At 41.8% G+C, this 27,386-nt stretch overlaps 3 protein-coding genes across 4 annotated transcripts in view; 1 reads left to right on the top strand and 2 right to left on the bottom strand.

The window, feature by feature from the left end:
• Positions 1-205: 205 nt before the first annotated feature.
• CHRNA5 (cholinergic receptor nicotinic alpha 5 subunit) lies at positions 206-15,612 on the bottom strand. Its single transcript, XM_064668411.1, has 6 exons — positions 15,436-15,612; positions 6,993-7,144; positions 6,635-6,679; positions 5,348-5,457; positions 3,542-4,373; positions 206-1,493 (listed from the first exon to the last, which is right to left on the bottom strand). Exons 1-6 carry the CDS (start codon positions 15,554-15,556, stop codon positions 1,332-1,334), a joined length of 1,422 nt encoding a protein of 473 aa, XP_064524481.1. The 5' UTR covers positions 15,557-15,612; the 3' UTR covers positions 206-1,331.
• The window catches only part of SKIC8 (SKI8 subunit of superkiller complex), a 110,115-nt gene continuing 98,044 nt past the window's right edge, over positions 15,316-27,386 (top strand). Inside the window, exon 1 of the mRNA XM_064668415.1 lies at positions 15,316-15,319. The gene's annotated coding sequence lies outside the window, so the exon portion shown is untranslated. The remainder of the gene's footprint in view (positions 15,320-27,386) is intronic.
• Positions 21,644-27,053, bottom strand: PSMA4 (proteasome 20S subunit alpha 4). Of its 2 annotated transcripts, XM_064668391.1 has the most exons (9): positions 26,919-27,053; positions 26,375-26,463; positions 26,173-26,215; positions 25,284-25,446; positions 23,908-23,985; positions 23,591-23,679; positions 22,655-22,785; positions 22,318-22,441; positions 21,644-22,048 (listed from the first exon to the last, which is right to left on the bottom strand). In XM_064668391.1, exons 2-9 carry the CDS (start codon positions 26,375-26,377, stop codon positions 21,894-21,896), a joined length of 786 nt encoding a protein of 261 aa, XP_064524461.1. In that variant the 5' UTR covers positions 26,378-26,463; positions 26,919-27,053; the 3' UTR covers positions 21,644-21,893. The 2 variants fall into 2 exon arrangements, with proteins under 2 accessions (XP_064524461.1, XP_064524462.1); XM_064668392.1 differs by lacking the exons at positions 26,173-26,215; positions 26,375-26,463; positions 26,919-27,053 and adding an exon at positions 26,106-26,127.

Genomic DNA, 27,386 nt, shown 5'->3' with positions numbered 1-27,386 from the left:
AACCTGTTATTATTAAGATAGTAACTTAAGCAAACAAAAACTTCCCCAGACTTGCTCTAGCTTGGCATTGCTCTGCTAGTCCTACAGGATAACAACTATATTTTGAAGAGCACTGACAAAACTTTGGTGTGGGAAAACACTCAACTATTTGAGAGTCTTTTCCACAAATCAACCTTTTAAGAAAGGAAGGAAGGTGGCGTTGGAATCAATGTAAAGAACAGATTTTAATGGAATAATTGAAAACTTGCAAGTTTGTTTTCAGCAATCTCAGGAAAAAGAAAGACTGGAAAGCTGTAAGTCCTTGCTGCTTAGAGTTACATGTGGGTTTATAAGCAAGAGAACCTACTCAAGGCAGCTCTCTTAAGTTCAGTTTAACAAATGTGTGAAAACTTAATCATCTGTATCTGGTTCCATGGCATAATAATTCAATAACCTTTCCTTCAGAAAGACATTCCCCCAGATTCCTTAAAATTAAAAAATTAAAAACCTCTGCTTAAAAACTTAATTCTGAGAAACACGCAAAGGCAGGAAACAGTTAACAAGTTTGCAAGTTACAAACTGTATCAAATTCTTCATCAAGGATAAAGAAACCTGAATGTTCCAGCCCTTGTGCAACTTGGGAACTCATTTAACTGTCTTTGCCTTCCTTTCCAAAGTTGATGGAGACATCAATGTACACATGTGCTTGAGGCATTTTAAGGCTTATTGAATGTTCATGTTAGTATCATAGAACTGACAAGATCTACAATTTAGCAGCAAATTCCACTGAAAATTTATAGAGGCAAAACATGGCCAAATCACTATTTTCAGTTGTATATTGGACATGCAGGAAGTTTAACTTGCATTTTTTCTATTATTTTAAATTACTTTTACAGCACATTAAAGAGAGCTGATAAAAATTCTCCTTTTTATACTATAGTAAATCGAAATAAGCAACTCCACTGTGTAACTGCAAATATAATACTCTGTATAACAATTGATATAGTAATTTAATAATTGGACTACAGTGATCATCATTAAAAAAATTTAAATCCTTCTATTTTGCAGTAGGTGTCAGTGTATGCTTTTTTCATATATCATACATGCAAGTGCTTGAGAAAGTTCTTTTAATTCTGACCTGGCTTAGAAGTAACTTAGTAGACTGGCAATAAGCAAATTGACTTCTATGTGTCCTAGGAATGCCATGCTTTAATATAATCCTAATTTCCTAGTTTTGGAATGGTTTTTTTTTTCACTCTATCAGAAACATGCCTACAAAGAACGAGCATGGAAACAGAGCTACTGCAAAACTCTTTGGAGCCATATTAGCAGGAGACAGCTCCAAAAACCTTTTATGCATTTGTACTGCCTATATGTGTAGGTACTATTATACTTGCCCACTTATGAATAACAGGAATAAACAACACAAGTGATCCAATGATTGAAACCAGGAGAAAAGCCCATAAGAACATTCGATCAAGCACCTGAGCAATGTATTTCCAGTCTTCAACAACCTAAGAAATAAAAGAGCACAAGAAAAGGTCAGTATGTGCAAGAACAGGTGAAAATACAGTACCACATCCTGCAGTTCTTAATCATTTCAAAGGACACTTTTTTCAGCCTTGTTCATTAGATAATCCTGTTTAACAACATTTTATGATTATACTCAGAGGTAGAACAGGAGCAAACTGCCCCCTGTGAAGACTGGTAAGCTGTGCAGACCAATATTAGATTTTAATGCAGAAACCAACCCTGGCAAGCACTGAAAATCCTCATCTATAGAGAGATGAAACTGGTATGCCATTTTCTAACACACTGCAGCATTCATGCCACACGACAGCATAAAGTGGAAATCCCAGGCAGGAGCTAGAAACAAAAGTTATTAAGAAAAAAAAAAAAGACAACAACCCCTCCCATCACCTAAACAAAAAACACTAAACCTCCCAAACTAAAAAACAAAATAAATAAAATTACAGTACTGAGCAGGTGTTGTGTTACAAACAAGATCTGAAAGCTGTGAAGTTACTTCTGCACAGAACTGCACACTGGGGACAACACTCACTGTACTTCCAAGACTACCTTCCAAGACTACCTTCCTTTTTATAGGATTGTTCATACCCATCCACAGTTTTGCAGGTACAGCAGATATAACTGTGCAAGCAAATGAAAGCCCTGCCAAACAACTGTCTTGGAGCTGAACTGGAGCTCTCCACATTTCCCAAGCCTCATGCTTCCCAAGATGTAAGGCTACAACAGCACTAGCTGGGTAGTGTTTATTAACAACTTTTGCAATTACAGCTTGCAAACTCTCTGGAGCCCAAGCAATAAAACACAGGTGAATCCCCACTCATCTGTGTGTTAATTTCTGAGGTTTAGAGTCACAAAAACGTCACATCTGAAAAACAAAGTACTTATCACTTCTCTTGTCACTCACAGTCAAATACAGTAACTTCACAGGAGAAAGAAAAGCAACCCATAATATACAAGAAATTATGTATTTAATAGCAAATTATTTCTGTTGTTCATACAATGCAGAGCTGTTGGATGCTGCTTTAACAGTACAGCAGACACATTTATTAAGAATCTAGGCCGGATCCCTTGTGACAATGTCAGAATCAAGTCCTGAGAGGGCACATGAGAGGAGTTTGCTCACTCCTAGACTGTGAGAACACTCTTAGCAACCAGCAGCTTCTGAAGAGAGCCTTTTCCATATAAACTGAAATAATCCCAGGCTGTGCCATCAGAAACAGGCAGAAGTATCATGAGACCACACACACTTCTATATTTCTAAACTAGCCTGCAGATTACATTTAAGTCTCTGGTGTACCAATGGTGCCAGTTTAAAAAGCATGGAAAGAAAACAGGTTCAGAGTGCTCTTACCCAAGTGGTGTAAACATCCATTTAGGGCAGTTCAGAGTGCAAATGCACAGACTGAAAAAAAGCCTTTGACATCTTTTAATATAACTTAGAGACAAATAATAATAAGGGCAGAAGAGAACTCTTAGGAAGTCATCTAGTCCATGTTTGACCTCGGCACAAACTGACCTACATAGGGCCACAACTTGTATTTAAACTAATGTAAGTTAGAGCATTGAAACTGTTTTTGTTTGGAATTGAAAGGTAAAAAACATGGTTTGGTAATATTTATTCTGAAAATATAAGGTGAATATAAGTAAAATATAAGGCACTGTTCAGACAGCCTCCAGGTACAACATTCAAGGGGAAAATATCTCCTCATCTCAGCAGCTCTGGAGAGAACAGTTAGAGTACACAAGTGCCTCACAATGTGTAACCAACAACATGAACCTAACTGCTGGAAGAAAGCAAAAGACTTTTAAAGAACCCAAGGACTGTGCTGTATCAGCCCAATATCCATAAGAATTCTCAGCATTGTACCATCCTTGCACTTCTTTCCAGTGGAAACAATTACACAGCTTCCAGTGGAGCACAAAACCTGGAAATCCCTAGCACATCTTTAACAGGACACTGCCCAGTAACCCATTACTTGGTTTTCTCATTTCCACGTGTACAGGATCAGTGTGACAGGACCAATCCACCCACCTCACGAACTTCGTTCTCCTTCATGACGTGCCTCGTGATGTAGCGGATGGAATCCAGAGCCGCCTCCAAGGTGTTCCTCGAGGATTCCGAGCCGTTCACGTTTCCTGTTTCCTCCTTCTGGGCAAAGTACCTGTCCACGTGACTCCTCATGCACAGCAGCTTGGGCAGTTTGTGAAGAAAGATCTTGCGAACCCAAGGCGCCATCGCGTTGTGCGTGGACGAGGAGCGGTGGTGGATGTTGATGGCAAAGACGGTTATTACGATGGACAAGGTCACAAATATCATAGTGAACACCAAGTACTCTCCGATGAGTGGGATAACTTTGGAAGATGAGGGAATAATTTCTTCAATAACAAGAAGAAAAACAGTCAGAGAGACCAGTACTGAAGTGCAAAGTGAAATTTTTTCGCCTTCGTTTGAAGGCAGGTAGAAGACCAGGACGGTGAGAAACGAAAGTCCAATACAAGGGATGATGAGAAACAAGGTGTAAAAAAGGGGCAAACGTCTAATTATAAATGAATATGTAACAAAAGGATACCAGCAGCAGCCATCAGTCCTGTTTCCCTTGCTCCCCGTTGCAGTCACTATTTCCCATTCTCCGTTATCAAAAAAATCTCTTTTGTCAACATCATAATCTTCGAGAATTAGGTCAACCTGTGAGCCATCATAAGTCCAGGACCCAAATTTCATTGAGCAATTCTGGAGGTCAAAGGGGAAGAAGGTTACATCAATAGTACAGGAACTTTTATAGTTTGCTGGTGGAGTCCAAGCAATGGTGCCATCATATTTAACCACAGTTTTTGTAGATGTTCCCTCAAAACGTCCATCTGCACTGAAAGAAGAGAGTAATTGCAATTACAACGGGGGTCTGGGGGTGCATTTAATTAGCAAAATATGCTTTGTTATTGGCATTTCAGCTCTTTATCCCTTATCCCCCTTGAGAGCCAAAATTTGGTACTGTCTTCATAGTCTTTTTTTTTTTTTTTTTGGTTAGGTCTGAATCCCACAAAGGTAAACAGCTTTGGAAGAGTGAAGAGTACTTTTAACTCATTAAAAAGTCTGTGCAACTTTCTTGCACAGACTTTCTGACTTATGAAAGGATTGTGAAAACCCTGACCTTCAACAGCACGACCCAATTGTGGTGTTTCTATTAGTAATGCAGCATAAGTACTTTTCAATTTGGCCTAATCATAATTATCAAGGAAAAAAAGTCATGAAGCAGGTAAAAGATTACTTGTTTGCCACCTCCAAACTGGAATTTACAATCACTGCAACAGCCTTTCATCCTGATTCAACAAGTCAGGAAATGTAAAGCACTGTACATGCCCCTGAGTTGAGCAGAAAGGTCAATTCAAAAGTTATTGTTTCTGATATTTGGGGATTTTCAAAAGAAAAAAACCCAAACAACATAAACCCAACACAATCCCCCCCTTAAAGCTGAGGGTACTTAATTTCAATTCCATGCTAAATATGACTTATGACAGTATAAATTAGCTGCTTCCCTCCCATCACCCTACACTGTTTGTACCCAGCACTGTGCAAGACATTGCTTTCTAACAGGGAGTTTACATGAAGAAGTGGAAATAAACTTTATTTAAAGAGATGAGAAATGCCATACAGAAGAAAAGCAAAACCTTTGGCATTTAAAATGGCAACAAAGTCCCTCTGCATTCAGAGGCAAGTTCTTCCAGCAGCCTTAGCTCTACCAAATGTCCACATGTGTCTGTCCAATGAGCCTCCCAGAACCAGCTGGGACAGCAAAGTCAGAAAGGAAATGGGTTTTCTGTGAAAAGACTCAAATCTTACTTGTCATACAGCACAATATCTGGAATCCAAATGGAATCTGATGGGACACGGATAGATGTTATTCCAGCATAGTCTTCAGGATTCCACCTTAATTTCACATCTATCCATTCCTGTGGATATGGGAGATGTAAAAATCATTATTGTGGGGAAGCAGATTTAAGCAGGGCAACACCAGATGAGAACAGATAATAAGGCAATTCAAAACAGTGAGACTTGCTTCTAAAATCTGTATAAACCAATTAATTTGCTGAACAGTCATGTAGTTACCTCACTCAGTATTTGTTTTCTGCTGTAAGAGCCACTTGACATTATTTCTGTACAGAACTTAAGATATGAAGTTCCTTTTTCAGAGCATGTATACATAAGTAAGGGCTGCTATAACATAACTTAATTGTATAAATTAAGTTTGAAAAAAGCTTGTTCTGAATCAATACCAAACACTGGAAGCTAATCAGAAGCAATTTAGACATTTCCATGACAGAAAAAAAAATCCATCATGATGCAACTCTTAAAAGGCAGTTTTGATTTCCACCAGCAACACTAAAAACAGCACCATTAAAAGCACAGTAGTGTTTTGGTAATTTTACACTTGAACTACAAGCTCAAGAGGAAGAATTTAAGTTTCTAAGAATTCACCATCAAACAGAATTTTAAACATATATAGAGGTCAGTTCTTATTTCATTTAAAGTGGTTCAACACATTTGCTAGGTAGTCTCAAAGTTTCCCTGAAAATAAAAACTTGGCCTGAAATTACAGTTACTGCAAAAAAAGGGAATCAACAGGGAAAAAACAAAACAAAGCAAAAAAATGCAACCAACCAAACAGAAAGGAAGTAGCCCAAACAAAAACAGTGACTATAATCGGGGTCTGCAAACATTCTGCTGAGTTAAATCGAGAATGACTTGTGAGCAGCATTTCCCAAGTTAATACTGCCAATTAAGTTCAGCCCTGGACCCTGATTATTATAAAGCTTCAGGTTTTTTTCTGCCCAAACCCAAATATTCCTAAGAGGGAAAAGTATTTCCTTATAGCAAGCATATACAACTTTGAAACTGAAACTCTTCGGTGATGTTTATCCCACAATCTCAAATATCCCAGAAGAAAAAGAACTCAAAGCTATTTTACAGAACACTACAGCAACCCATGCTTTTCTAAATAAAGCTTTTGAATGAAAACTTTTCAGCAACTAAGTTTTTTTAAATATACAAGTAATTAGAAAAGTTTCTTCCAGATTTTCATTTGCAGTCAGGAAGCTTCAGAATTTTTCATCAATATTTTACACATACCTGTTTCAACCACACATTTGTTGTCATCAGTTGATTTTTCTCATCCTGTAAAGAAAAGCATATGTTACAAAAAATAACCAGCATAGAACATTCATAGTAAATAGCTGCTTTAGTTCATAGAGGTCTGTAATTTAGAGTACAAAATACACTTCTGAAAGCATTGCAGTCACCAAGTATGTTTATATGAGGACATCACACATGCATCCACAGTGCATTTTTTCATTACACTGACAATAATTCCAGAAGATTAATCTACTGTGTTTGAGCTAAAATATGCACAATTATTTCACATGACATTATGTCCCAGAATTTTAAAGTTAGTGAAAAAAAACCACTCCAACTTATTAGCTATACATACCACATCCACCAGCTGAGAGATTGCAAGGCCAAACTTGATTTTGATTGTGTCATTCAAGCGCTCCACTGGACGGACCCACCTCTGGTAGTCTTCAAATAAGTGCTTGAACAAACGATCCTCACTTTTGGCAATGAAAGAAGGTTCAGACACACCTATGAAAAAAGGAATTTATTACCACTGATTTCATGTTTGGCCAGATCTATCATGTATAAACTTTGCTGCTCCTGCCTGTAGAGCACTTTCCCCCCCACACTGTTTTGCATCTTAAATGCTTATGCAATTCTATTTCCCAGCCTATCCTCTACCTATCCTGATGTTATACTGACTGGAAAGCACCTTTGTAGTTCTTTTTGTAGCTCTCAAGGAGTCAATTCAATGCCTGGAGACAGACAGAGGACTGAAACAGCTAAAAGTCTTTGTACAGCTTACAAAAAAAGTAGAAACTAAATGTATTCTTTTGTCTTCTGAAAGAATGGAATACATGGCAGAGCTTTTTTGGGGAAAAAGAAGTACTGTAGATGTAGAAACTGTGTTGAGAGAGCAGCCTGGACTTTAAAGGAGAGATGTAAGTTGTCCTGAAGCACCTCACTGAGCAACTGCTGTCCTTTTATCTTTGGGAATCCGTGAAAAATTTGGTTTTTACCTACATGTTCTCATTGAACTGCGTCAGTAGAAACCCTGCTACACACAAAAAAAAGGCAAAATCTAAAGTTTATCCACTGTGAGAACCCACATAAATGTTATATGCCCTAAAAAAACAAGAGAAGGAGAAACCTGGGGAAGATACAGAGATAGGGGAGGGAGGGGATAAAAGGCAAGATCAGTGTCTAACTGAGTAACTCAGTAAGAACAGCCTTCAAATGTGGTGTGAAACACCTGAGGATGCCTCAAGAATCAGCACACACTACACACCTTGAATGGAAGGGTTCTCCAATTCCCAGACAAAAGTCAGAACAATCATCAGAAAACACAAACATATGCTCTAGACAGAGATTTTTACTACTCACTGATGAGATCTGAACTGACTGAAACTACTGCCAAAAAGACCTAACAATTAATATTGTCACTTTAAGGGACAGAGCAAACAAAAGAAAGAAGTTTACCACCATCTCTTTTTAAAGCAGACTTAAAATATTATGCCATTACATAAATGTATGGCATGACCTCTCTAGAAATCATGTGCTCACTAACAGCATCCATCTAAAAAAAGATATATCAGAAACAGAAAAGCACCAGAAAATGTCATGAACAGATTAAAAGCGGAGACAGTCATCCATGCAAGGAGAGATTTAAAAGCTTAACATTATTTTGTTTGGAGGGGAGGTAAATTTAGTCAACATAACAGAAGTAGAGCAAGCAGTGACCAGTACATGCAGAACAAACACTGGTTGTATTTAATCTTTCTCAAAAAAGAAGGTAAAAGAAATAAAGCATCAGTTAAAGGCAGCAGAAACAATGCCCAGTTGAAGTTCATCACCATCAACATTCAGTAAATCAGAGGTTATTAGACAGTGAGGAGGACTAGAATCCTGGAATTACCTGGGATCACTAAATTGTGTATCAGGCAGTGTCACACCTGCAGAGGGTGTCAGTTCTCATTCCAACACAACCAGCAAAAGCTGCCTCAGGGTTGGACCAACAGTGACTTGCACTTATTGCAGAGGTTTTGCTAAAGCCATTGATTTGGGCTGGCCTAACCTGGCTGTGTGTGACTGCAGCCGCTGCAGCCCAGGCAACCAGGGCAGGCAACCAAAGTTTTTAAGTTCCTTCCCGCTCATCAAACTGTGACAACAGCAGCTCTGCTGTGCTGCAAAAGGCTTTAATTTAAAGGTCCTTTGGACAAAACACCCAAAGCTCTGCAGGGCCCAACGAGGCAATTCCCTGCCTTCTGCACTGGTGCTTTGGGGCAGTCCAGTACAAGGATTTTAGTGTTTTAACTGAAACTAGTTAACTAGTTTTTTAAATACTAGTATTTAAATACTAACTGGATTTTCTCTGAAATGTCACAGGAGGAGCAACAGCAGAATGCAGCTTAAGGAACAGCATCAGCAAAGGGGGAGGAGCAGGACTCCTTTTCCCCCCAGATCTCCCCACACACCAACATGCTGCTGAGTGGTTCTTGCTGTGGGCCCAATCAACATCTGGGTTTTAAGACAGTTCACCCTTCTGCTTCAAAACACAAACCTGATTTCATCTGTTCACAAACCCACTGTTCTTGGAGAGGAATTATTTGTACTTGCTCTACAATTGGACCCCTTTCCATGTCCAGACTGCTGACATGTAGGATGTGTGATAGCAGGGAGCTGTGGGCAGCCTGTGTTGTACCACTGAACACACCTCAGGCAGGCACAGGAAAACTCACAGCTCGTAAGAATTGCTGCCAAAAATGATGCAGCAACACAAGGTTGCACACGTACAAGCTGCCTTCACAGCTATTAGGTTAAAATATATTTATTTTAATTGGCTCAGTATATCCTCATTAGCCAAGGAATTTTCCCTATTTGTAAGTATGCACAGAGTTGCCAAGTCCTACATGCCACAGGCATCCAAAAGAACACTTCCTGAAGACACAATTTGATTTCTCTATCTCCATATCCCTATTTCCTGAATTATGGATGGGTTTGTGTATATTTCAGCCTAATGTTTCATAAATACTTAATGTTTGCATTAGCATTAATTACATTTCCCTTCTGCAGTTACAACTCTCAGCTGAATTTTTTGTACAGTTTGAGGCTGACTGTGCAGCTGGATATTCTCTCTGCATTAATTGACCTTGAAGCAATGCAGAGGCAAAGTTGCACTTTCACCATTTCTGTGTTCTGTAAGATGACCTCCTGTGCAGCAACACAGCATTTCAGGGGATGTGCTGTTTCCAGATTCAGCTTCTCTTAAAACACAGCAACTTCTCTGCTCTGCTAAATGGGGACAGGTTATTTTACTGCTTTTATACTCTTACAGATCTTTGTCCAAACGTTTTACACTCAGACCTACAGTACACTCACTGATCTATTACAATGACCATTATTTATTAACAGTATAGTTTGACTAATTTTTTTCTGTTTTTTCTTATCACAGAAATATCCCTGCTTTTCAGTATTTCTAGTTTATTCAGTTTATGAAGAAGCTGGGGCATACTGGTCTATAAAAGGCTGCTAATACAAAGGAGAGCTCCATGGGGAGGCTGGAAATGGTAACAGTATATTAAGAATTAGCAAAAGTAAAGTAAGTAACCACCCCTACCTTGCATATTTTATTTAACAGGAGCATTCAACTAATTTGTTGCATAGACTGCACGGGTTTCATTCTCTTTTCCACTGTGGATGTGCTTTTAAGGTTACAACAAAGGGTGTGACTCTCAGTTACCCCCCATATCAATAACAAAACTGTGAAGAACTGGTGACAGGCAGAAAAAATGTACAGAAGAGAACAGGTAAAACACAGTCAGAGGTCTAAGGCAGCAGAATAACTACGAAAAACAGAAAGAGGTTAAAACCTATGACTAGCAAGATTAGCAAACAAACAACTACAATCTCATCCTAAATCAGATGGCAAGAGATTATGGGAGCATCACCCCTGCCACAAGCTCCCTGTACTAAAATAAACTTGGGAGATTTGTAGCCTTTGAAGGGCAATTCTAAGCTTGCCTGTATTTGTGTGGCTTCATTTTTGTTGGGGCAGAGTTGCAGCCCCGGTCAAAGGGAGCTCCGTACTGTGCAGTGAGAAATCTCACTGACAACATTCACTTGATTACTTGCACTCTCTGTGGGATGCCATGTCAAAAAAACCCCACCCAAACAACCCCTAAATCACACGGGATGCTGGATGGCCTAAATTTGAATTCTGCACAAAGGAAACAAATGTTTATGCACAAAGCAGACTGATGATTCAAATTTTTTTAAACCCTGAAATAGCTGGAGAACACTTCTGACAAAATGGTTAAGTAAAAATTCTAATCAAGCACTTGATCTTAGATAAAATTGTATTTAAAAATTCAGTTCTACCATTTCCTCCCTAAGCACTTAACAAACTTCTTTTATTAAAGTACTTTGGAAGAACTACTTAGAAAATAGGAGGAAGCATTACATGGGTCTCAGCTGCATGAACAGCACGACAAAACATGTCCATGTCCATTCATCTTGTTCACATTCTCAAGTCAAAATTTCACTTGTGCTGCTGATGGCAGACTTTTTAAATGCCTCAGATAAATCACAAAAGTGGTCTTCTTTTGTAAAATCCATCTTTTTAAATCGTTTCTTCCTGTACCATTATGGGATTACACTTCTTAGCATGTTAATATGATTTGGCAGCACTATTCTTTTTATAAGAACCACCAGTTAAACAGTCAGTGTTGCAGCTTTATCTCAGATGTATTTTCATAAATATTTGTTTATTTTTAAATGAGAGAACACCACGGTCCATGTTTCTCCAAAGAATAAGCTTTCTTTGAACTCTGCATTCCTCTGCACTTCCTTAGATGATGTGTCTAAGAACCACATTGGGTTTGCAGGTATAATGCTGGTCCTTAGACATTAAACAGCACAGTTCAAAGCATTTGCTAATTGATAGAGCCGAGTGTTAATGATTTCAGGTTTTCTTTGCATCACTACCTGGTGCATTTTCAAAGGAAGTCCATGGGAAAAAGGAAAGGGTCCCTTTTTAGAAGCCTTATGTTAAGATGTGGATTCAGAAGTAATATATATTACTAATGCACATTTATAACCCATGAAAAAGAACACTGCTAAGGACAATAAACATTGCAAAATATCCACACTTTGTAGTTAACATTATATTGTTTAACTCTGTGTTATCATAACATACAGACTATTATCCACAAATCTAACTACTACAAACTACAACTAATAATTTTCTTACAGGCCTGGAAGGTGAATGAATATATACAATATATACAATACACCTTTCAGTACACTCGTATTTACTGAGATGATTTCCCACCATTACTTCATTAAGTAGAAAATACATGTAATATAGTAAATGAAGCATAAAATGGAAGTTTTATTTCTGTCCTGACTCCCCCCTCCCTTTCAAAAGGACCATGACTCACACTTTCTGCATGGTCTTCAATTTTTTGGCCTACTTTTCCTCCCGTGCTTTAGCAATTGCCAAGAACCCAATCACAGACAGTCGAGCGTTTAATTAACAGCAAGCATTTAGAGAGATCAAAATCATCTTTTCTGGGATGTCTGTAAGTCAAAGCAGCATTACTAACTCCATCCAGTTTACTGAGAAAGGGTCAGAAAAGCCAGCTATTACATTCTGAACTCCCCAGGACTATTTTTTTTCTCCCCTGTTTAAAAAACTCCATCTACAAGCACAGAAAAGGTACATATACATATATATATACCCATATACAGGGCTTTCAAGCTATTGGGAGGATTTCTGCCTTCCCTCTTACCTCACACATCAACCTCTGCCCAACCAACAGCAAAACAAAATGACATATATTGGACATGAAACTATGAGAAATTTTGAGCTGTAACACTGCTCAATACTTACCAACATGCCCAGAGGTACAAGAGTTGCCCACAGAAAGCAGGGAAGGTGTTTCTTACACCCAAATCAAATTTAAAAATTAAAGTTCTGAGTTCATAATTGTAAAGCAGAATTAAACTATCTCCTAGTTGCTTAACATCATTAAGGCCCATGTTTTTGAATACATTTACAAGTTTGATTAGTAACAGAATAATATATTGCCACGTAGTTTGTAACTAACCAAGAACTAGATACGAATTGGTGGTCAGTCTTTAGATTAGGAGATAATTGGAGCACAGAGCACTCCTTTCTGAATAGCTGTGCTGTGGTTCCTGTGGAACACACAGCCCGTGACCTCTCTGGTGACACTGCTGCCAGCAGCACCTCCTGACCGACAGCCCCTGCAGTCCAAGGGCGGGGCTGCGATCTCCTCCCGAGCTCAACACTCAGCTGCCCCGGGATCCTCCTCCCCGCCCGACCGCCGGGGCACAGCAAAAGGCTGCCCCAGGGGGAAAATTCCACCACTCTGAAACCAGGGGGACTTTTCCTGTAACGGATCCAGGGTTTTGTCATCTCTCTTTATACCATTTTTTAATCATTTCATCCTTTCCACTGATTGCTGATCTGTCACTAAGGACTGAAGATGGACTGTGAAGGCTGCACTGAGAAATGCTGAGAACAAGCAGCAAACAGGGTGCACACAAGTGCAGAGCTCAGGGAGAAACAGGAAGAACAAGGATGTAGAATCTTCTCAGTAGAACCATTTATACATATAAATTTAGAGGCTGTGCATCAGGGAAGTGAACACAAATCCAGGATTTATGTGAATAAGACACAGGCTGGGGCCCCTCACAAGTTGCCAGTGCAGCCACTGGCGTTACCTTCTGCCACAGCAGCATTTTGCCCACCCAGCTCATTCCAGTCCTGGATACACCAGAACACACAACCCTACAGCTCACTGAAATCAGTGACTCTGTTTAGAAATCAGGTACTCTGCTCAAAACTAGACACAGAGCAGAAGATTTCAGAACATGCAATATCACACAAACCCCAGGTTTTACCATTCTAAAAACTAGGGAACTGCAAGTGCTTCCTTCCACAGTTCCCTCTACAAATCAACACAGACATTTCTCCACAAATCAATGCTCATGTTTTTCTTCCTAAGAATCTCTAAAGAAAGCACAAAATATTTTAAGAGGAAAATCACAAGAAACCCATACAAGCAGGAAGGTTTGCAGCTCCCTTCTGGGCAGGGAGAAGGATCTGCTCTGTTAAAATGACTGGGAAACGTTTGGGTGCATGAACTCCTGAGGAAACCCCACCCCAGGTCTGCAGCACAGCAGTGCTAGAGGTGCTTGGCAACCTCATTTTTTGGGCAGTTAAGTCTCACCTCTTAGTTTAAGATTCAGTGCAAGGAACAAAACTCATCATTTGATTGTACTTTAAATCAGCAAGTATTTTGCCTTGATAATTCAGTTATCCAAGACAAAATGTTAGTTCACTACTAATGAAAGAAAACACCAAATTAATTTACAAGCACTCTTACAGCAAATTTCGTGTTATTTTACAGCAAACAAATTGTGAAGAGAAAATGTTATCCTTTCTCTGTATAATCAGTTCTCAATGAAGTCAAAACTGCTGGTTTGTGCCAAAAGGCCAAATTGGGCTTCACCTGACAACTGTGGGTAATTACATGTAGTCATATAAATCACATAATGTAACAAAATGATTTTGCACAGCAATATCTTCTCTCATGATGAAAAACACTTTTCCAAATGCTGAGACAAAGAATAATCTTTTAGCAATAAGAGACTGAGTATTTGTCAGCTGAATTAAAACCAAGACATCAACACAATCAACTTTCCACAAACCATACTTACAACCACTTTTTCAATTTTGAGTTAATATTTAAAAAAAGGTCAAATTCATTTTTCATTCATTTTCTTTCTGCCTGTAAATATGGCAGTTATGGTTTCAAGACATTCTGCAAAACTCTTAGCAATGTACCCATAAATCATATACAAGCAACGCTTTAAAATAACTGTTTCTAAATAAATCTTTGACGAGTGATTTTGCTCCTTTAATCTTTGTGTAATTCTATAAACACTCCAGAGTCACACGCTGTTTTACATCCTTCAACGTGGAAAGTTACATCCTGATTGAACTACGAGACTGACTCTTTTGAAGTCGCAGAAATAACGCGTGACCAAACTAAAGAGAGTTCTGTTATAAATTCTTAAGAGGGTTGGTTTTATGTGCAGTCACATCCATACGCGAAACTGCAATTACTAAAATACTTTCCGAAAGTTCACCTCCGTACCAGCTGCAGGCACACAAACCTACAACTGCACCAGTGAGCAGAGCAAAAAGGGAAAGCTGAGGCACTCGAAATCCTTAAGGTGTATCACAATACATCCGCATTTAGAAAGCATAACCACCGTGTAATGAAATGTGTGGCAATCGAGGCTGACGTGCACCTGAAAAGCCGTAGTTTGGCGAAGGCACCTTCCCCTCCGTGCCCGGGGCAGCCCTGTGAGGCGGTCTGGCCGCGGTCCCTGCAGGTCCCCTTCCCTTTTTCGAAGCTCCCCCGGCGCTGCTCAGCCCCCGCCGGACCCGCTCCCCCTCGGCACCAGCCGCACCTCAGCCGAGTCCGGCCAAAACTTGGTGCCGTGGAAAGCGAAGCGGGTCCGTGGCGGCCCCAGCCCCGGCGGCGTCTCCCCCCACACGCAAACCCCGCCCGTTTCCCCTCACGAACCGCTCCCAGCCGGGCACAGCCGGGGGAGGCGGCGGCCCCGAGCTCCCGGGCCGCGGTACCACCCCCTCCATCCCCGCCGGGAGGGCTCCGACCCCCGGCCGGCCGTGCCCTGCCCTCCCGCACCCTCCCGGCTCCTGCTGAGCCGCCTTTTCCCCCCGCCGGCCCTCACCCCGCGGGGGCCGCCCCGCGCCGCCTTACCCGCCTGCGGGACTCCGGGCTGGGCGAGCAGGGGCGCGCAGAGACCGCTGAGCAGGAGCAGGAGCAGGAGCAGCAGGGTGGAGCGGCCGCAGCCCCACAGCCCCGCTCCACGCCCGGCCATGGCTGGGGCACGGCCCCGCTGCCTCCGAGCCCCGCAGCCGGGAGCGGCGGGAGCGGCCGGAGCCGGGCGGAGCTGGGCCCGCCCCGCGGGGGCCGTGAGGGGGCGCGGGGGGCGGGAACCAGCGCAGGGCGCGGGCGGCGGTCCCGGCCCCGCGGGGACTCGAGTGTCCCGCTCCTGAACCCCGCAGACCTGAACCCCCACACACCTGAACCCCTCCACACCCCCACACACCCGCACCCCGCCCGCCGCGGCCCCCCGGGCTGCCCGAGCCGCTCCGGGAGCCGGTGCCGCCGCAGGAGCTCCCGGCAGGTACCGCCGCTCCCTCAGGCTCGTCCCCGCCGCGCCCGTGAAACAACTCCGGGCTGACCACCCCGGCAGCATCTGCTGCTGCCGCACCGCGCTCGGGGGAGGCTGGGAGTTTCAGTGACTTCTAGCGAAAAAGAAAATTAAACTAACTTTTAATTTCCGTTCCGTATGAAACAGTAGGTTTGTGTGGTGTTTTGTTTTTCTTTTTGTTTTTGTTTTTTTTTTTTAATTTATTTTTTAAAGTTTCTAGAAGAATAGGGTTTTTAGAAGTTTCTAAATCAGAATATTTTGGAACTTTTAACCAAAAATAGGAAAACTGATGCAAGCTACAAAGACCCAGGATATTTCCATCTATATATATGTTATAGATATAGATACACATAATATGTATAATAACATATAACGTGTATAATATATATAACAATATATAACATATATAACAGATATTATATATAACATATATATAACATATATAATAAATACCCTGTACAAAACACCCACCTTTTTTTCTGCACCAGATCAATAAAATCTGCTACAAAAGACAACTTTCAGTGCACGAACTGTGAACCTCAGTTAATGATTTTTTCTAAATCATCCTAATGGAAATGAATGGTGTACACATTGCCACAGAAAATAGAAGCAACTGGCACTTTTTTTTACATCTGAGATATTAATATTTTACAGAGAGAAAAGATTTGAAAATAAGGGCTAAGTGGCTTAAGTGTTAATCAACTGCAAGATGAAAAGTGCTAGATACCATATTCCTCAGGAAAATGGTCCTTATTTAATAAGGTCCTTATTTAATTCAAATAATTTTAGCAACTTCATACCTTCCTAAAACGGGCATTACCCAAAGTAGCACTTTCATTAAGTGTGTTGTCAGTTGTCAAAATTCTTTTCCAGAAAAACAGTGCATCTCTCTGTATAAACTGTGAATCTTCTCCATGACTGAAACAGAGTACTGGAGCATTTTAATCCCTTAGTTTTTAAACTCGTGGTTTTTTCTGTATGATCTTACCCTGCAGCCATATTTGGGTTGTGCATGTCTGTGCAAGACACAGTGCAGTCTGTGCAAGCACCCAGAAAAAGGCTGCTTACCCAGTAGTTCCTTCCAGCACACTCCTATTGATTTGAATACTCTGCAGTAAATATGGTCATTTTATATAGTGAGAATCCATTTGTGTACTGCACAATCAGAAGATATATGTGTGAAAGGATGCAGCATGACTCTTATTCTCCTATTTTGAAATGCTCAGTGTGTATGCAGTGGTCAACCCAAGATTTTAGAGTAAATAAAAAATATATTTTAGCCCAAAACAAGGCACAAAAGAACGCTATTTTATTTCTTTTGTGACACACCAGAGTTCTGGTGTTTTCTGAGTTGCTCCAAAAATTACTTGGCAGTATTTGTACTGAAATTGCAACTCTGTAGTTTTTGATGACAACTGGTTCAATTCACCACTGCACTGCACCTGGTGTTCCTAACATAAGGTTATCGTGTAAAATCTGTATTTCTGTTAGCAGAGTGTGTGCAGTAACTGCATTTTAGAGCCTTCAGGTCTCGTTAACAGTGTTGAAATAGCTGCCACTGGAACGTGCAGGACATAGCAAACTGGTTTTATTACATAACTGTGGATTTGTGTGCAGCTGGGTCCTAACCAGGCAAAACAGATGCTGTAAGATATAAAAGGATTAAACTGTGTCTGGGTCACATGCCCAACCTTTTGCTAAATATTTCATGTAGCGTCATCTGGCACATGTTAATTATGTTGTATTATTACTGTTTTAGAAAACAGTAGTTAAAAATAAGCGGCTGTCTCTTCCTGCTGCTTTGAGCTTGGAGTAAAACGTTAACACCAGCGTGTTAAGGTTAGTATTTGTCATTAAGTGAAAGCCTAAACAATTACATGAGTAATGGTGTCTTTCCAAGGGCCCTTGTCTGCAGGAGGTGACATCTGAAGGTCCCCACTAAAGTCTGCTCTCAGAATCTGCAATAAATTGGCTGATGGCAGCTTTTACTGTGCACTGAAGAGTAGTTTAACTGGAAAGCCAAATGCCAAATTAAACACAGATAAAAATAGCAAGCTGCTCAGTTCTCTATTTAAAATCAGAAATATTCTAAAAACTTTGTGAAGCTGCATTTTCTCCAGATTAAAGCCAGTGAAGAATACCCTTAGATCAAGTTACTTCAGTGGTTTTTCATATTGCAATAGAAATACCCGCAATTAAAACTTGAAAATGAGGACAGCTTTTACTACAGAAGAACTGTAATGGAAAATATTCTTTAAAGAAAATGAAAGACATTTAAGTCCTAGAATCTCATCTAGTCTGAAGCCACACAGCTTCTCTCATGTATGAAGCACCCAAGTGCATCAACTTCTTGGACTTAATGTCTTGTATACACCTAGCTCTGTTATCTGTTACCACATACAGCTCTGTGGCCTCTAAACCCATTCACCTGAACACCCTGCAGTCATTAATGTATTCATTCTCACAACGCAGTGGAGAGGGATTGTCCCTAATTTTAAGGCTATGAACAGAAGGAAATCCATAACAAACCAGAAGCAGCTGTCAAATTTAACATCGGAAGCTTTCCATCTCAATTTGGGTGCTTTCGTAGCTAACAAGTAAAATATCTGGATGAAGAGGGAAGCATACCTAAAGGAGGTCAGATAAGAAGCAGGCTTAGAAGTAAGTTTGACTTTATTTGAACAGAATACAGTCACCTAGAAAACAAGCTAACTGTCTTTTTACACTGACAGATGCAAGGACAGCACAGGTATCACTGGAGAAGCGGTAGTTTCATTACCTCTTAAGCTACTTAGAATAACAAACCACGTTACAATTTCTTAGGACAATCTATTTGTGAATATTTGCATATTTGCCCTATCAAGTTCTATCATGCAGTCAAGTGAGATATAAGCTACCCAGTTTTTAAGTTTACAAACATCATATTATGCAAACAGTTTCAAGTAAATACTTCTACCTAATTTGAAAAATCTGTCACCTTCCACAAAGCACCACACAAAGTTCTGGTGTTAAAGTAACATTTAAGCCACAGCAATAGCTAAATATTTGAAATATTTATGTAATACACTGTAAACTCTACGTAAACACTACGTACACCAAAAAAACATACAAAGAACAGGAAGATCTTTTGATTAGCAAAGATACCTCAAATGTATCGCCGGAATCATTTTCTGTTCTTACGACTTATCCCCAAACCACTCCCAGAGAAGGCACAGATGGTGGTGATTTTTTTTTTAGGTTTTTTTGTTTAAACACACAAAGCCAGAATCAACACAACAGGCCAATGCAGTCAAACACTGCTCTTATCTCTAGGAAGAACAGGTAAGGAACTTGCAAGGATGGCTCAGGAAGATTCTAGTCATGAAAGATCCCCAGCATCTGCTTATTGCCCTAGGCTCAAATGCAGAAAAAAATCAGAAATTAAGTTTATTTCAGGAGAACTTTGCTGTACAACTTGGGCAGGAGTGCCAGCTGGAGTTACTTGCATGTTCCAAGGCAGTACTGAGGCTCAGCTCACAATCAGCTATTAATGGCACTCAGGAGAGATGATTTTTTTTTTAATTAAATTGGTAATTACTGTTCAAAGATTATACTCATAAAGTACTTGACACTACTTTTACTTTGGGTAAACAAAACCTTTAAATAAATAGATCTTTTAAAACGTAGTGTAACTACACAACTTAATGCTTCAAGACATAATAGAGTACAGATCAGAAAATTATTTAAGTCATTCCAACTTTTTTGTTGTTACAGTATCTAAAAAGTTCTCCTTTACCAGCAAATTATGCAGTGTTTGGCAAAGAAATGCTATTGGTATTTCTTTAAACAAAGATTATCCCCATTTTGTTAGAAAAAGATGCATTTACGAAAAAATATTTCAATAAGTCTATATTCTAAGCTACCTAATAATACTTACACTACTGCACTGGACAAACTGCCTTGCATGGTCTATATACATCGATGAACACAAGCTCAGATGCTCTCCTGGTTTCCCAAAAGACAGAAAGCATTGCTGGAGCCCATCACATTTTGTTGCAAGTCATCTTTGAGAAGTGAGACAAAACTCCATTTTGGCATTGCTGTTTTAGAGCATGTTCCAAGCACTTGTATAACCATCATCAGTGATCCAGAAATCTGCAAAAGATGCTGATATATTGCATTCATGGCATCAAAAAATAGAAAGACTGAGCACTGGAATTCTACATAAAAATGGAGCTTGAGGTATTTATACAACCCTTTATGATGGAGATTGAATCTTACCCGTTGCACGTGGTCTGCAACTGCTCAGGGCTCGTTACATGAAACACCATTCCTGGGTTAGTTTGGAAGACCTGCTGTTGCACAGGGTGTAAATAAGAGTCAGTCCAACTTTTACTGGCTGTAAAATTGGAATATTAACCATGTGCTGTCTAAGTTCAGTACAAAGGACTAAAGCAACTGGCCTGCACTGAGCTGTAGAGAATGACCAAGCAGGTCCTGCAGCCTGGAGAGAGCCCCCAGCCAGCCCTGCTGTCCCTGCAGAGGCTGCCAGAGTGCAGGGCCTCTGCACCAGGGGCAGCACAGACACCTCAAGGCAGATTCCTTCCCTCTGCTCTCAACAGTGACTCTCACAGCAGCGAGCTCCAAAATGGGTTTAGTGGAGATGAAGGGTCATTTCTGGCCATGTTGACCAAGTACATTTTAGTCAAAAATGTCTGGGATGGATTAATAACAGAACACTGCATGGATTCACTCCGTTTCTTTAAACGGTCATATTCACTCCTGTACACATCACATAACCTTTGGGGTAAAACTCCCAACAGACCAAACCAACCAACCAAAAAAGCTACAAGATGGATACAGTCCAGGGTGGGCACAAAGGGGCTGGATCACCAGTGTCACAGCTGGAAATTCAGCGAGTAAGACCTCACATTTAAGCAGGTCACTTGAGCTTTTCACTTTGCTTTTGAGATCTGAAAGGGTGCACAGTAATTTTCAGTAACTTGTTTTCATTTCCTCTATTTTTTTTTCAGAAGAGATTTTTGCTTATCTGGCAAGTACACTTTCTTGCATTCAGTATAGGGGCAAGCTGGACAAAAATCATAATAATTTCTAATTCATGCACAAACATTACGATTTCTCAGGTTGTTAACTGGTATTTTTTAAGGCTGTTGTGCCAGAAAAAGGAACCAAATTCTCTGGGGAAGTATCAGCAACACTAAGCTAAACATAAAACATCTCAACTTTCTTTCAGGATAAAATGTGAAATAGTCAACATGGCCTAAAATCATGCACTCTTTTATTTACCTATTTTTATTCTGACAAGACAGATTAACATTTTCACATGGCCTTTGTAAAATGTCTTTCTAGTTTGTGTGAATACAGCTCGTGTGGTATGATTAATTTCTTACAAAACACATGCACTGGTGAAGGCTATGATAAACTGAACACATTTGCTACAGGGCATTTTTCAAACACTACTGCTTGCAAGACCATCAGTTTGACAGAGCCTGTTATAGAACAAAATAGGCCAAAACTAAAACTTGGCATGCCAGCACACTTTAATTCTGTATTTGTGAAATGACTTCTCAAACTATGGAGCTCTTTTCACTACCTTAAAAGGAAAACCCACACATACACACAAAATTCTAACAATTCTAACACCATATTTGTTCTTTACCAACTAGCATACATCTTAATGGTTTAAAGTGAATAAATTCCTCAAGATTGTGCATATCCAGGCATTACTAAGGAAATAAAGACACCCATCGCTATTCTTCTTAAATTTTATTCCATAATAAAAAATAGAAGATGAAAGAAATTGTGTTCAAGAATTAAAGCAATTATTGGTCAATGTAAGGAGCAGTAAACTAATTATCTAAATGATGATTAAGGACCTGGTTCATCAAAAGTAATTCTGGGTCCTCCATGGCATAGTTGCAGGCTTCTACCAGACAGAAATCCAGATTATCTTTTACTGAAGCAGGTCCTTTATTATCTAGAGAACACTTGATTTCATACTCTATTTATCCTTCTCTTTTTGTTCCTTTTCCTTCTTTTCACGTTCAGCTTTTGCTTCCTCCTCCTCATGTTGTTTAATCAATTGTTCCACCTCCTTTTGCTTCAGAACCCTGATCACTGTCTTTCCGTTCTCTCTTGTCAGTGTTGCAATTTCAACTGAAACACATGGAACAGACAGCGCGTTACATTTTGTGTTACATTTTGTCCTGCGGGCACAGCGAGCAGCACAAGGGCCAGCTTTGGCATCACAGGCAAGCAGAAGGCTCCTGTCCTCCCCCTGCCAGCAGCCTGACTGCAGGCAGAGCACACAAGACTCTCCTCCCAGACACACACTCAGTGTCACCCCTACATCTGCATGACAAAAGGGCCAACAACCCACATCTAGAGCACGTGAGTGCCTTCCCTGTGTCACTGTGGGAGCTCACCTTTCTCTGCAGAGAGCTTGCTGACATCCATGGTTTTGTTCAGGACCTTGATGGCCAATGCCAGGGCAGTCTTTAAGGTCATTTCTCCTTCTTTGTAGTCCTGCTTTAGCATTGACACAGCTGCCTGTAAATTTGACAGGAATTAAAAAGGCATCTTTGGGCAATCAACCAAAATCTGGGCTTTTTGGCAGATAGTATCAATACATGAGTAAGAGCAGCATTGCTGAAATTACCTGTAAATCTCTTCTGCACTAGTAACCAACAACTCAGTTGAAGTAGTACAGTGCAATTTACACCTTTTTCCTTGTTTTTTGAGAAGAAAAACCCCAGAACTTACGGCGCTGTTATTCCCAATGCATGTGGCTTTCCAGCCTCCATAATTTCCACTAGGGTCACTTTGATACAGCTGAAATCCATAATGCTTATCCCAGCCAATATAGAGCAACGACACACCAAAAGGACGTTTTCCTGGTGAAAAGAAGGCTATTAGCAATCTAAATTTAGTAACGAGATTGGTCATGAGTGACAATTATTTTCTTTGATTTCTTTTTCCAAATCTACTCCTGTGAACTGGGATTTAACAGACAGTCCTGCACTTCTGTTGCTTGAGATAAGCATGCCAGCATTTCTTTCTAAGTCGTGGGGTGGGGGGCAGCAGAGGTTTATTCCATTTAACCCTAAGAGCAGCTCATTTCTGTCTCCACAAATTGTAATTTATCATCTCAGGACTTTAAATCAAAATTGAACATTTAAAGTACGTAGCTTAGCTGTTAAAGTGTTTAACTTAACAGTGTCAAAAGCCAAGTACATAAAAAGGTAATTCTCTCACACTACATATATGTAAAACAGAGAATACATACTAATGTTCACATACTAAGGAACAAGACAGCCTTGTTGCTCGAGCCACAGAAATAGTATTTTTTGAAGTGTTACATTTTGGGTGGGCCCCAAACACTGAAAAGCTGCCCATCAAACAATTCTCTACTGGTCTTTTGAAGGCATTGATTAAATACAAGAGCACTCAAAGCATTCTATGCAATGGCCTGGCATCTGAGCCATCAATTTCCCAATCAATAAAAAGTAGCACCTTCAGCAGCAAAGCAGTAACCATGACTACCCATTCCCCTCTTAAATTAGGCTATTGTTTTTTCTCAGTATAACTTGTTAAGAGAAGAATTCAGTAGAGCTGTCCAGAGATTTAGATCCGTCATATTATGTCAGAGAATTGTTCCTTAGACATTTAATAACACAATGACTCATGGCACTTTGTTACCTCCAAACTGTGTGTAAGCCTGCTTGATATCACACAGAGCTGTTACTAGTTGTTCACAAGGAATGGGCTCTTGATATTGTAACAAATACCTAATATCAAAGAGGAGAAAAAATGGTTTTCAAAACTTGTTTTGCTAACAGCATCCTGTACAACATTTAAGAGGAAACAAGTTCCCAAGTTAGAGCCTCTTTGATCTAGCTGTTCTATTTCAATCTACTTCTGATCTACTAAAGGCACGTTCATTTTGATTTAACATGCAGGGAACTGAATGTGACAGGGCAGGCAAGTAAAAGCATGTTAACTACCAGCAGACCCACCTCTGTGCAATCAGTCGCAGCTCATTGGTGAGAACATTGGCATCTGAAGTGATTCCTGCCACGCTGCAAGCCATGTCCCTGCAATGGAAGCACAGACTGAACCCCCACCCATCTCCAGCCAACAGTCACACCTTCACACAGGGCTCTAAGCACAACACCTTCTGTCAAGGCCTTTCTGATCAGAACTACGTAGCTGCCACATAAAACAGGTTCATCAGCTCCTGCCCTTGGGGTACACCAAAAATATCAGTAACCATTTCCTGAGAGCAGAGCTGGACAGCGAATGTGGGTGAGTCAGCACGTTGGTTACACAGAGAGTTCTGAGAAGAGGGTCATGCCAAGGATGATCAAGTGCTGGGTGGCTTCACAAGAGCCATCAGGTACATGGAGGTGCCCCTCAGGAGCCACCTGACGTGGAGCCACACGGATGTGACAGGCCTCCAGTGGGAGCTGCTGGCTGACACACGGCATCTGTGGCACTGAAACTCAGTGACCTGGGTACGACCCTGACAAAACCAAGCACTTCACATCCTTCATTGTTTTGTTAGCTCTTAAATGAAGAGCTCTTTAGCCCAACCTGACGTTGCTACAAAGCTTTTATTACCCAAGGAGGATTTGTGAAATTAGGAATTTCCCCAAAGATGGAAGGGCTGTTCTAGGGACTGCTCCAGTGCACTGTTACACTGCCTCCTCTAAAATCCAGTGCTTCCTACTGTTCTAACTGCCTTCACGATCAACACGGAATGGGAGGCTGACAGGATGAAAAACTATTTGTGTTTCATGTGCACCTTCCAGCAAGAATGAAGCTCTACCTCCCTTACAGGCAAGAAAGCATAATCTGTAATAATCTTTGCTGTGACATACCAAATTTAATTTCCAGAGAACTAAAATGGAAGTTGTAACTGGGAGATGTATTGTTTCTGCTACAATTGTGGCAAAGAAGCCTAAGACATCCAATAATCTTGTTCTCTTTGAGTCACCAAAGGAAAACAAAGACTCAGAGGAGGATACTGAGCTGAAGTAGCATGGTAGTTCTTGTGTGCATTCTTCATTCTGCCCCCCAATGGTACTTTGTAAAACAGAATTCCCCATTTTCTGAACTGCTGCAATACCATTACCTCATATGGCACAGCACAACAAACAGGCTATTCCACCTGGAAAATTCTCCTAGAGATTAAAAAAAACCCCAAACCCAGCAATATTTCTGCTTTAGAAGGAGAACTACTAAAGTGAGCAACGACAAAACAGTCACACTTGTCTAAAACACCAAACAAAAAGACTGTTAACACTTCAAATTAAATAAAAGCAGCTTATGTGCTAGTCAGTGTTTTGTTACTAATAACACCACTGGACATTTGATCATCATTTCGACTCACTCATTGAGTTTGTATATTTTCTCTGAGAAAAACACTTCATCGAGCAGCTTGTGGATGTTGCGTCTCTCTGCTGCCAGCAGGACTCCATCGTTTGCCAGAATTCCCAGGCAAGTGCCCGCGTGTCCAATGGCTTCCATGGCATATTCCACCTGGTACAGGCGGCCTGGCAGAGGGTTTCAATTCAGAATGTCAAAAAATAACACCGAACACCACCGAGTTCACACGGTGACCTGAACTTGCAAGAATCTTGCTCATTACACAACCTGCTCTTACTTCTCCAGTCTATTACCAGCTGATAGTAAATTAACAGGTTGAACAGGAGGAAGGAATCAGAGAAGGAAAATCCAAAAATGGGGAAAATACCCTCTCTTGAAAAAAATTTAAAAAAAAAAAACTAGAGAAGTCTCTACTGCAGCAAAATGAGCCAAAATGGATTTTCGATAATCAAAGAAAATATCTGATACTGAACTTTTTGAGTTCCTCTGTCTAAGAAATAGGAAAACATGGTGTGCAAACACTTGTTTCAGCACGTGTAAGAATAACAAGGAGAGGTGTGACTGCACCAGCAGGATATTGTCCAGTCTTAGGGGACAGTGACAAAATCCACCCATATCAAATAAAAGATAAATAGTTATTTCAAAAACGTGGCAGGTGATATTACTCACTGATGGGGGAAGGGTTTATTATTGCTTCAGTCAGAATGAATTTGGAAATGTCCACTTCGGACCCTTGGTGTCCTTACAGAACTGGGTGCTACTTCCATTGGGTAAATATGATTTCTCTAACTCATACACAGATGGAAACACGCTATAAACAACCAACCTTCATGCAAGTGAGAAGATGAATAGAGCAGTCAGAGTTTACTTGAAAGTGTGGAGTTAAAAAATACCTTCAGGAGAAAATATGGTAGTTCTGGAGTCATATCTTCGAGACTGTAAAAAGCAATAGCTCAGTAAGTACCGTCAGTCCCTTGTCACCAACCCTCCAAGCCCCCGTGCGACAGAACAGACCCAACCAGCCGGTGAGCTGGGGCCCGGGCCGTGACTCGGCAGCACCGCGCCCCGCAGAGCCCCGGGAGAGGGGTCACTCACCATCGTGCCGGGGACGCGCCGCGGGCAGCGGGCCTACGAGGGAACACAGGGACGTGAAGCGGGAACGGGCACAGGAACCGGCACCGGGCCTGCGGGAGAACACAGGGATGTGAAGCGGGAACGGGCACAGGAACCGGCACCGGGCCTGCGGGGGAACACAGGGATGTGAAGCGGGAACGGGCACAGGAACCGGCACCGGGCCTACGAGGGAACACACGGACGTGAAGCGGGAACGGGCACAGGAACTGGGACCGGGCCTACGAGGGAACACACGGACGTGAAGCGGGAACGGGCACAGGAACCGGCACCGGGCCTGCGGGGGAACACAGGGACGTAAATCGGCACCGGGCCTGCGGGGGAACACGGGACACGTGAACCGGCACCGGCACCGAGCGCCCCCGGCCCGGCCCCAGAGGGCGCTGCCGCCCGCCCGCACTGCACAGTCATCCTCAGCGCGGCGGAACGCCAGGGCCTCGCCGCCCCCCGCGCCGCGCAGGGCCGCGCCTCGCACCCCCCAGCCCGCCCGCCGCCCGCCCTCACTCACGGCGGGCCGGAGAGGAGCCGCTGGGCCGGGCGGGGGCGGCGGGTCCCGTCCCGCAGCACGAACCGGGCGCTGCGGCCGCGCCCGAGCCTTCACCGCCGCGTCGGAAATGGCCGCCGCGCCTGCGCGGTGCCGCCCGCCGGGCCGGGGCGGGGCCTGTGCCCTTCCCTGCCGCGCGCGGGGCGGGGCCGGCGGAACGGGGCGGGAACGGCCACACCCCCGCCCTGAGGGGCAGAAACAGTCATACCTGTGCCCTGAGGGTCAGGAACGGCCACACCTGTGCCCTGAGGGGCAGGAACGGCCACACCTGTGCCCTGAGGGGCAGGAACGGCCAGACCTCTGCCCTGAGGGTTAGAAACAGTCATACCTGTGCCCTGAGGGCAGGAACGGCCACATCCCCGCCCTGAGGGTCAGTGACAGCCACACTCCTGCCAATAACAGCCACAGCTGTGCCCTGAGGGTCAGTAACGG

Source organism: Pseudopipra pipra, chromosome 12, assembly GCF_036250125.1.
Source record: "Pseudopipra pipra isolate bDixPip1 chromosome 12, bDixPip1.hap1, whole genome shotgun sequence".
Classification (NCBI taxonomy): domain Eukaryota; kingdom Metazoa; phylum Chordata; class Aves; order Passeriformes; family Pipridae; genus Pseudopipra; species Pseudopipra pipra.
Note: the sequence above shows the minus strand (reverse complement) of the source record. Positions and strands in the feature narration are given on the sequence as shown.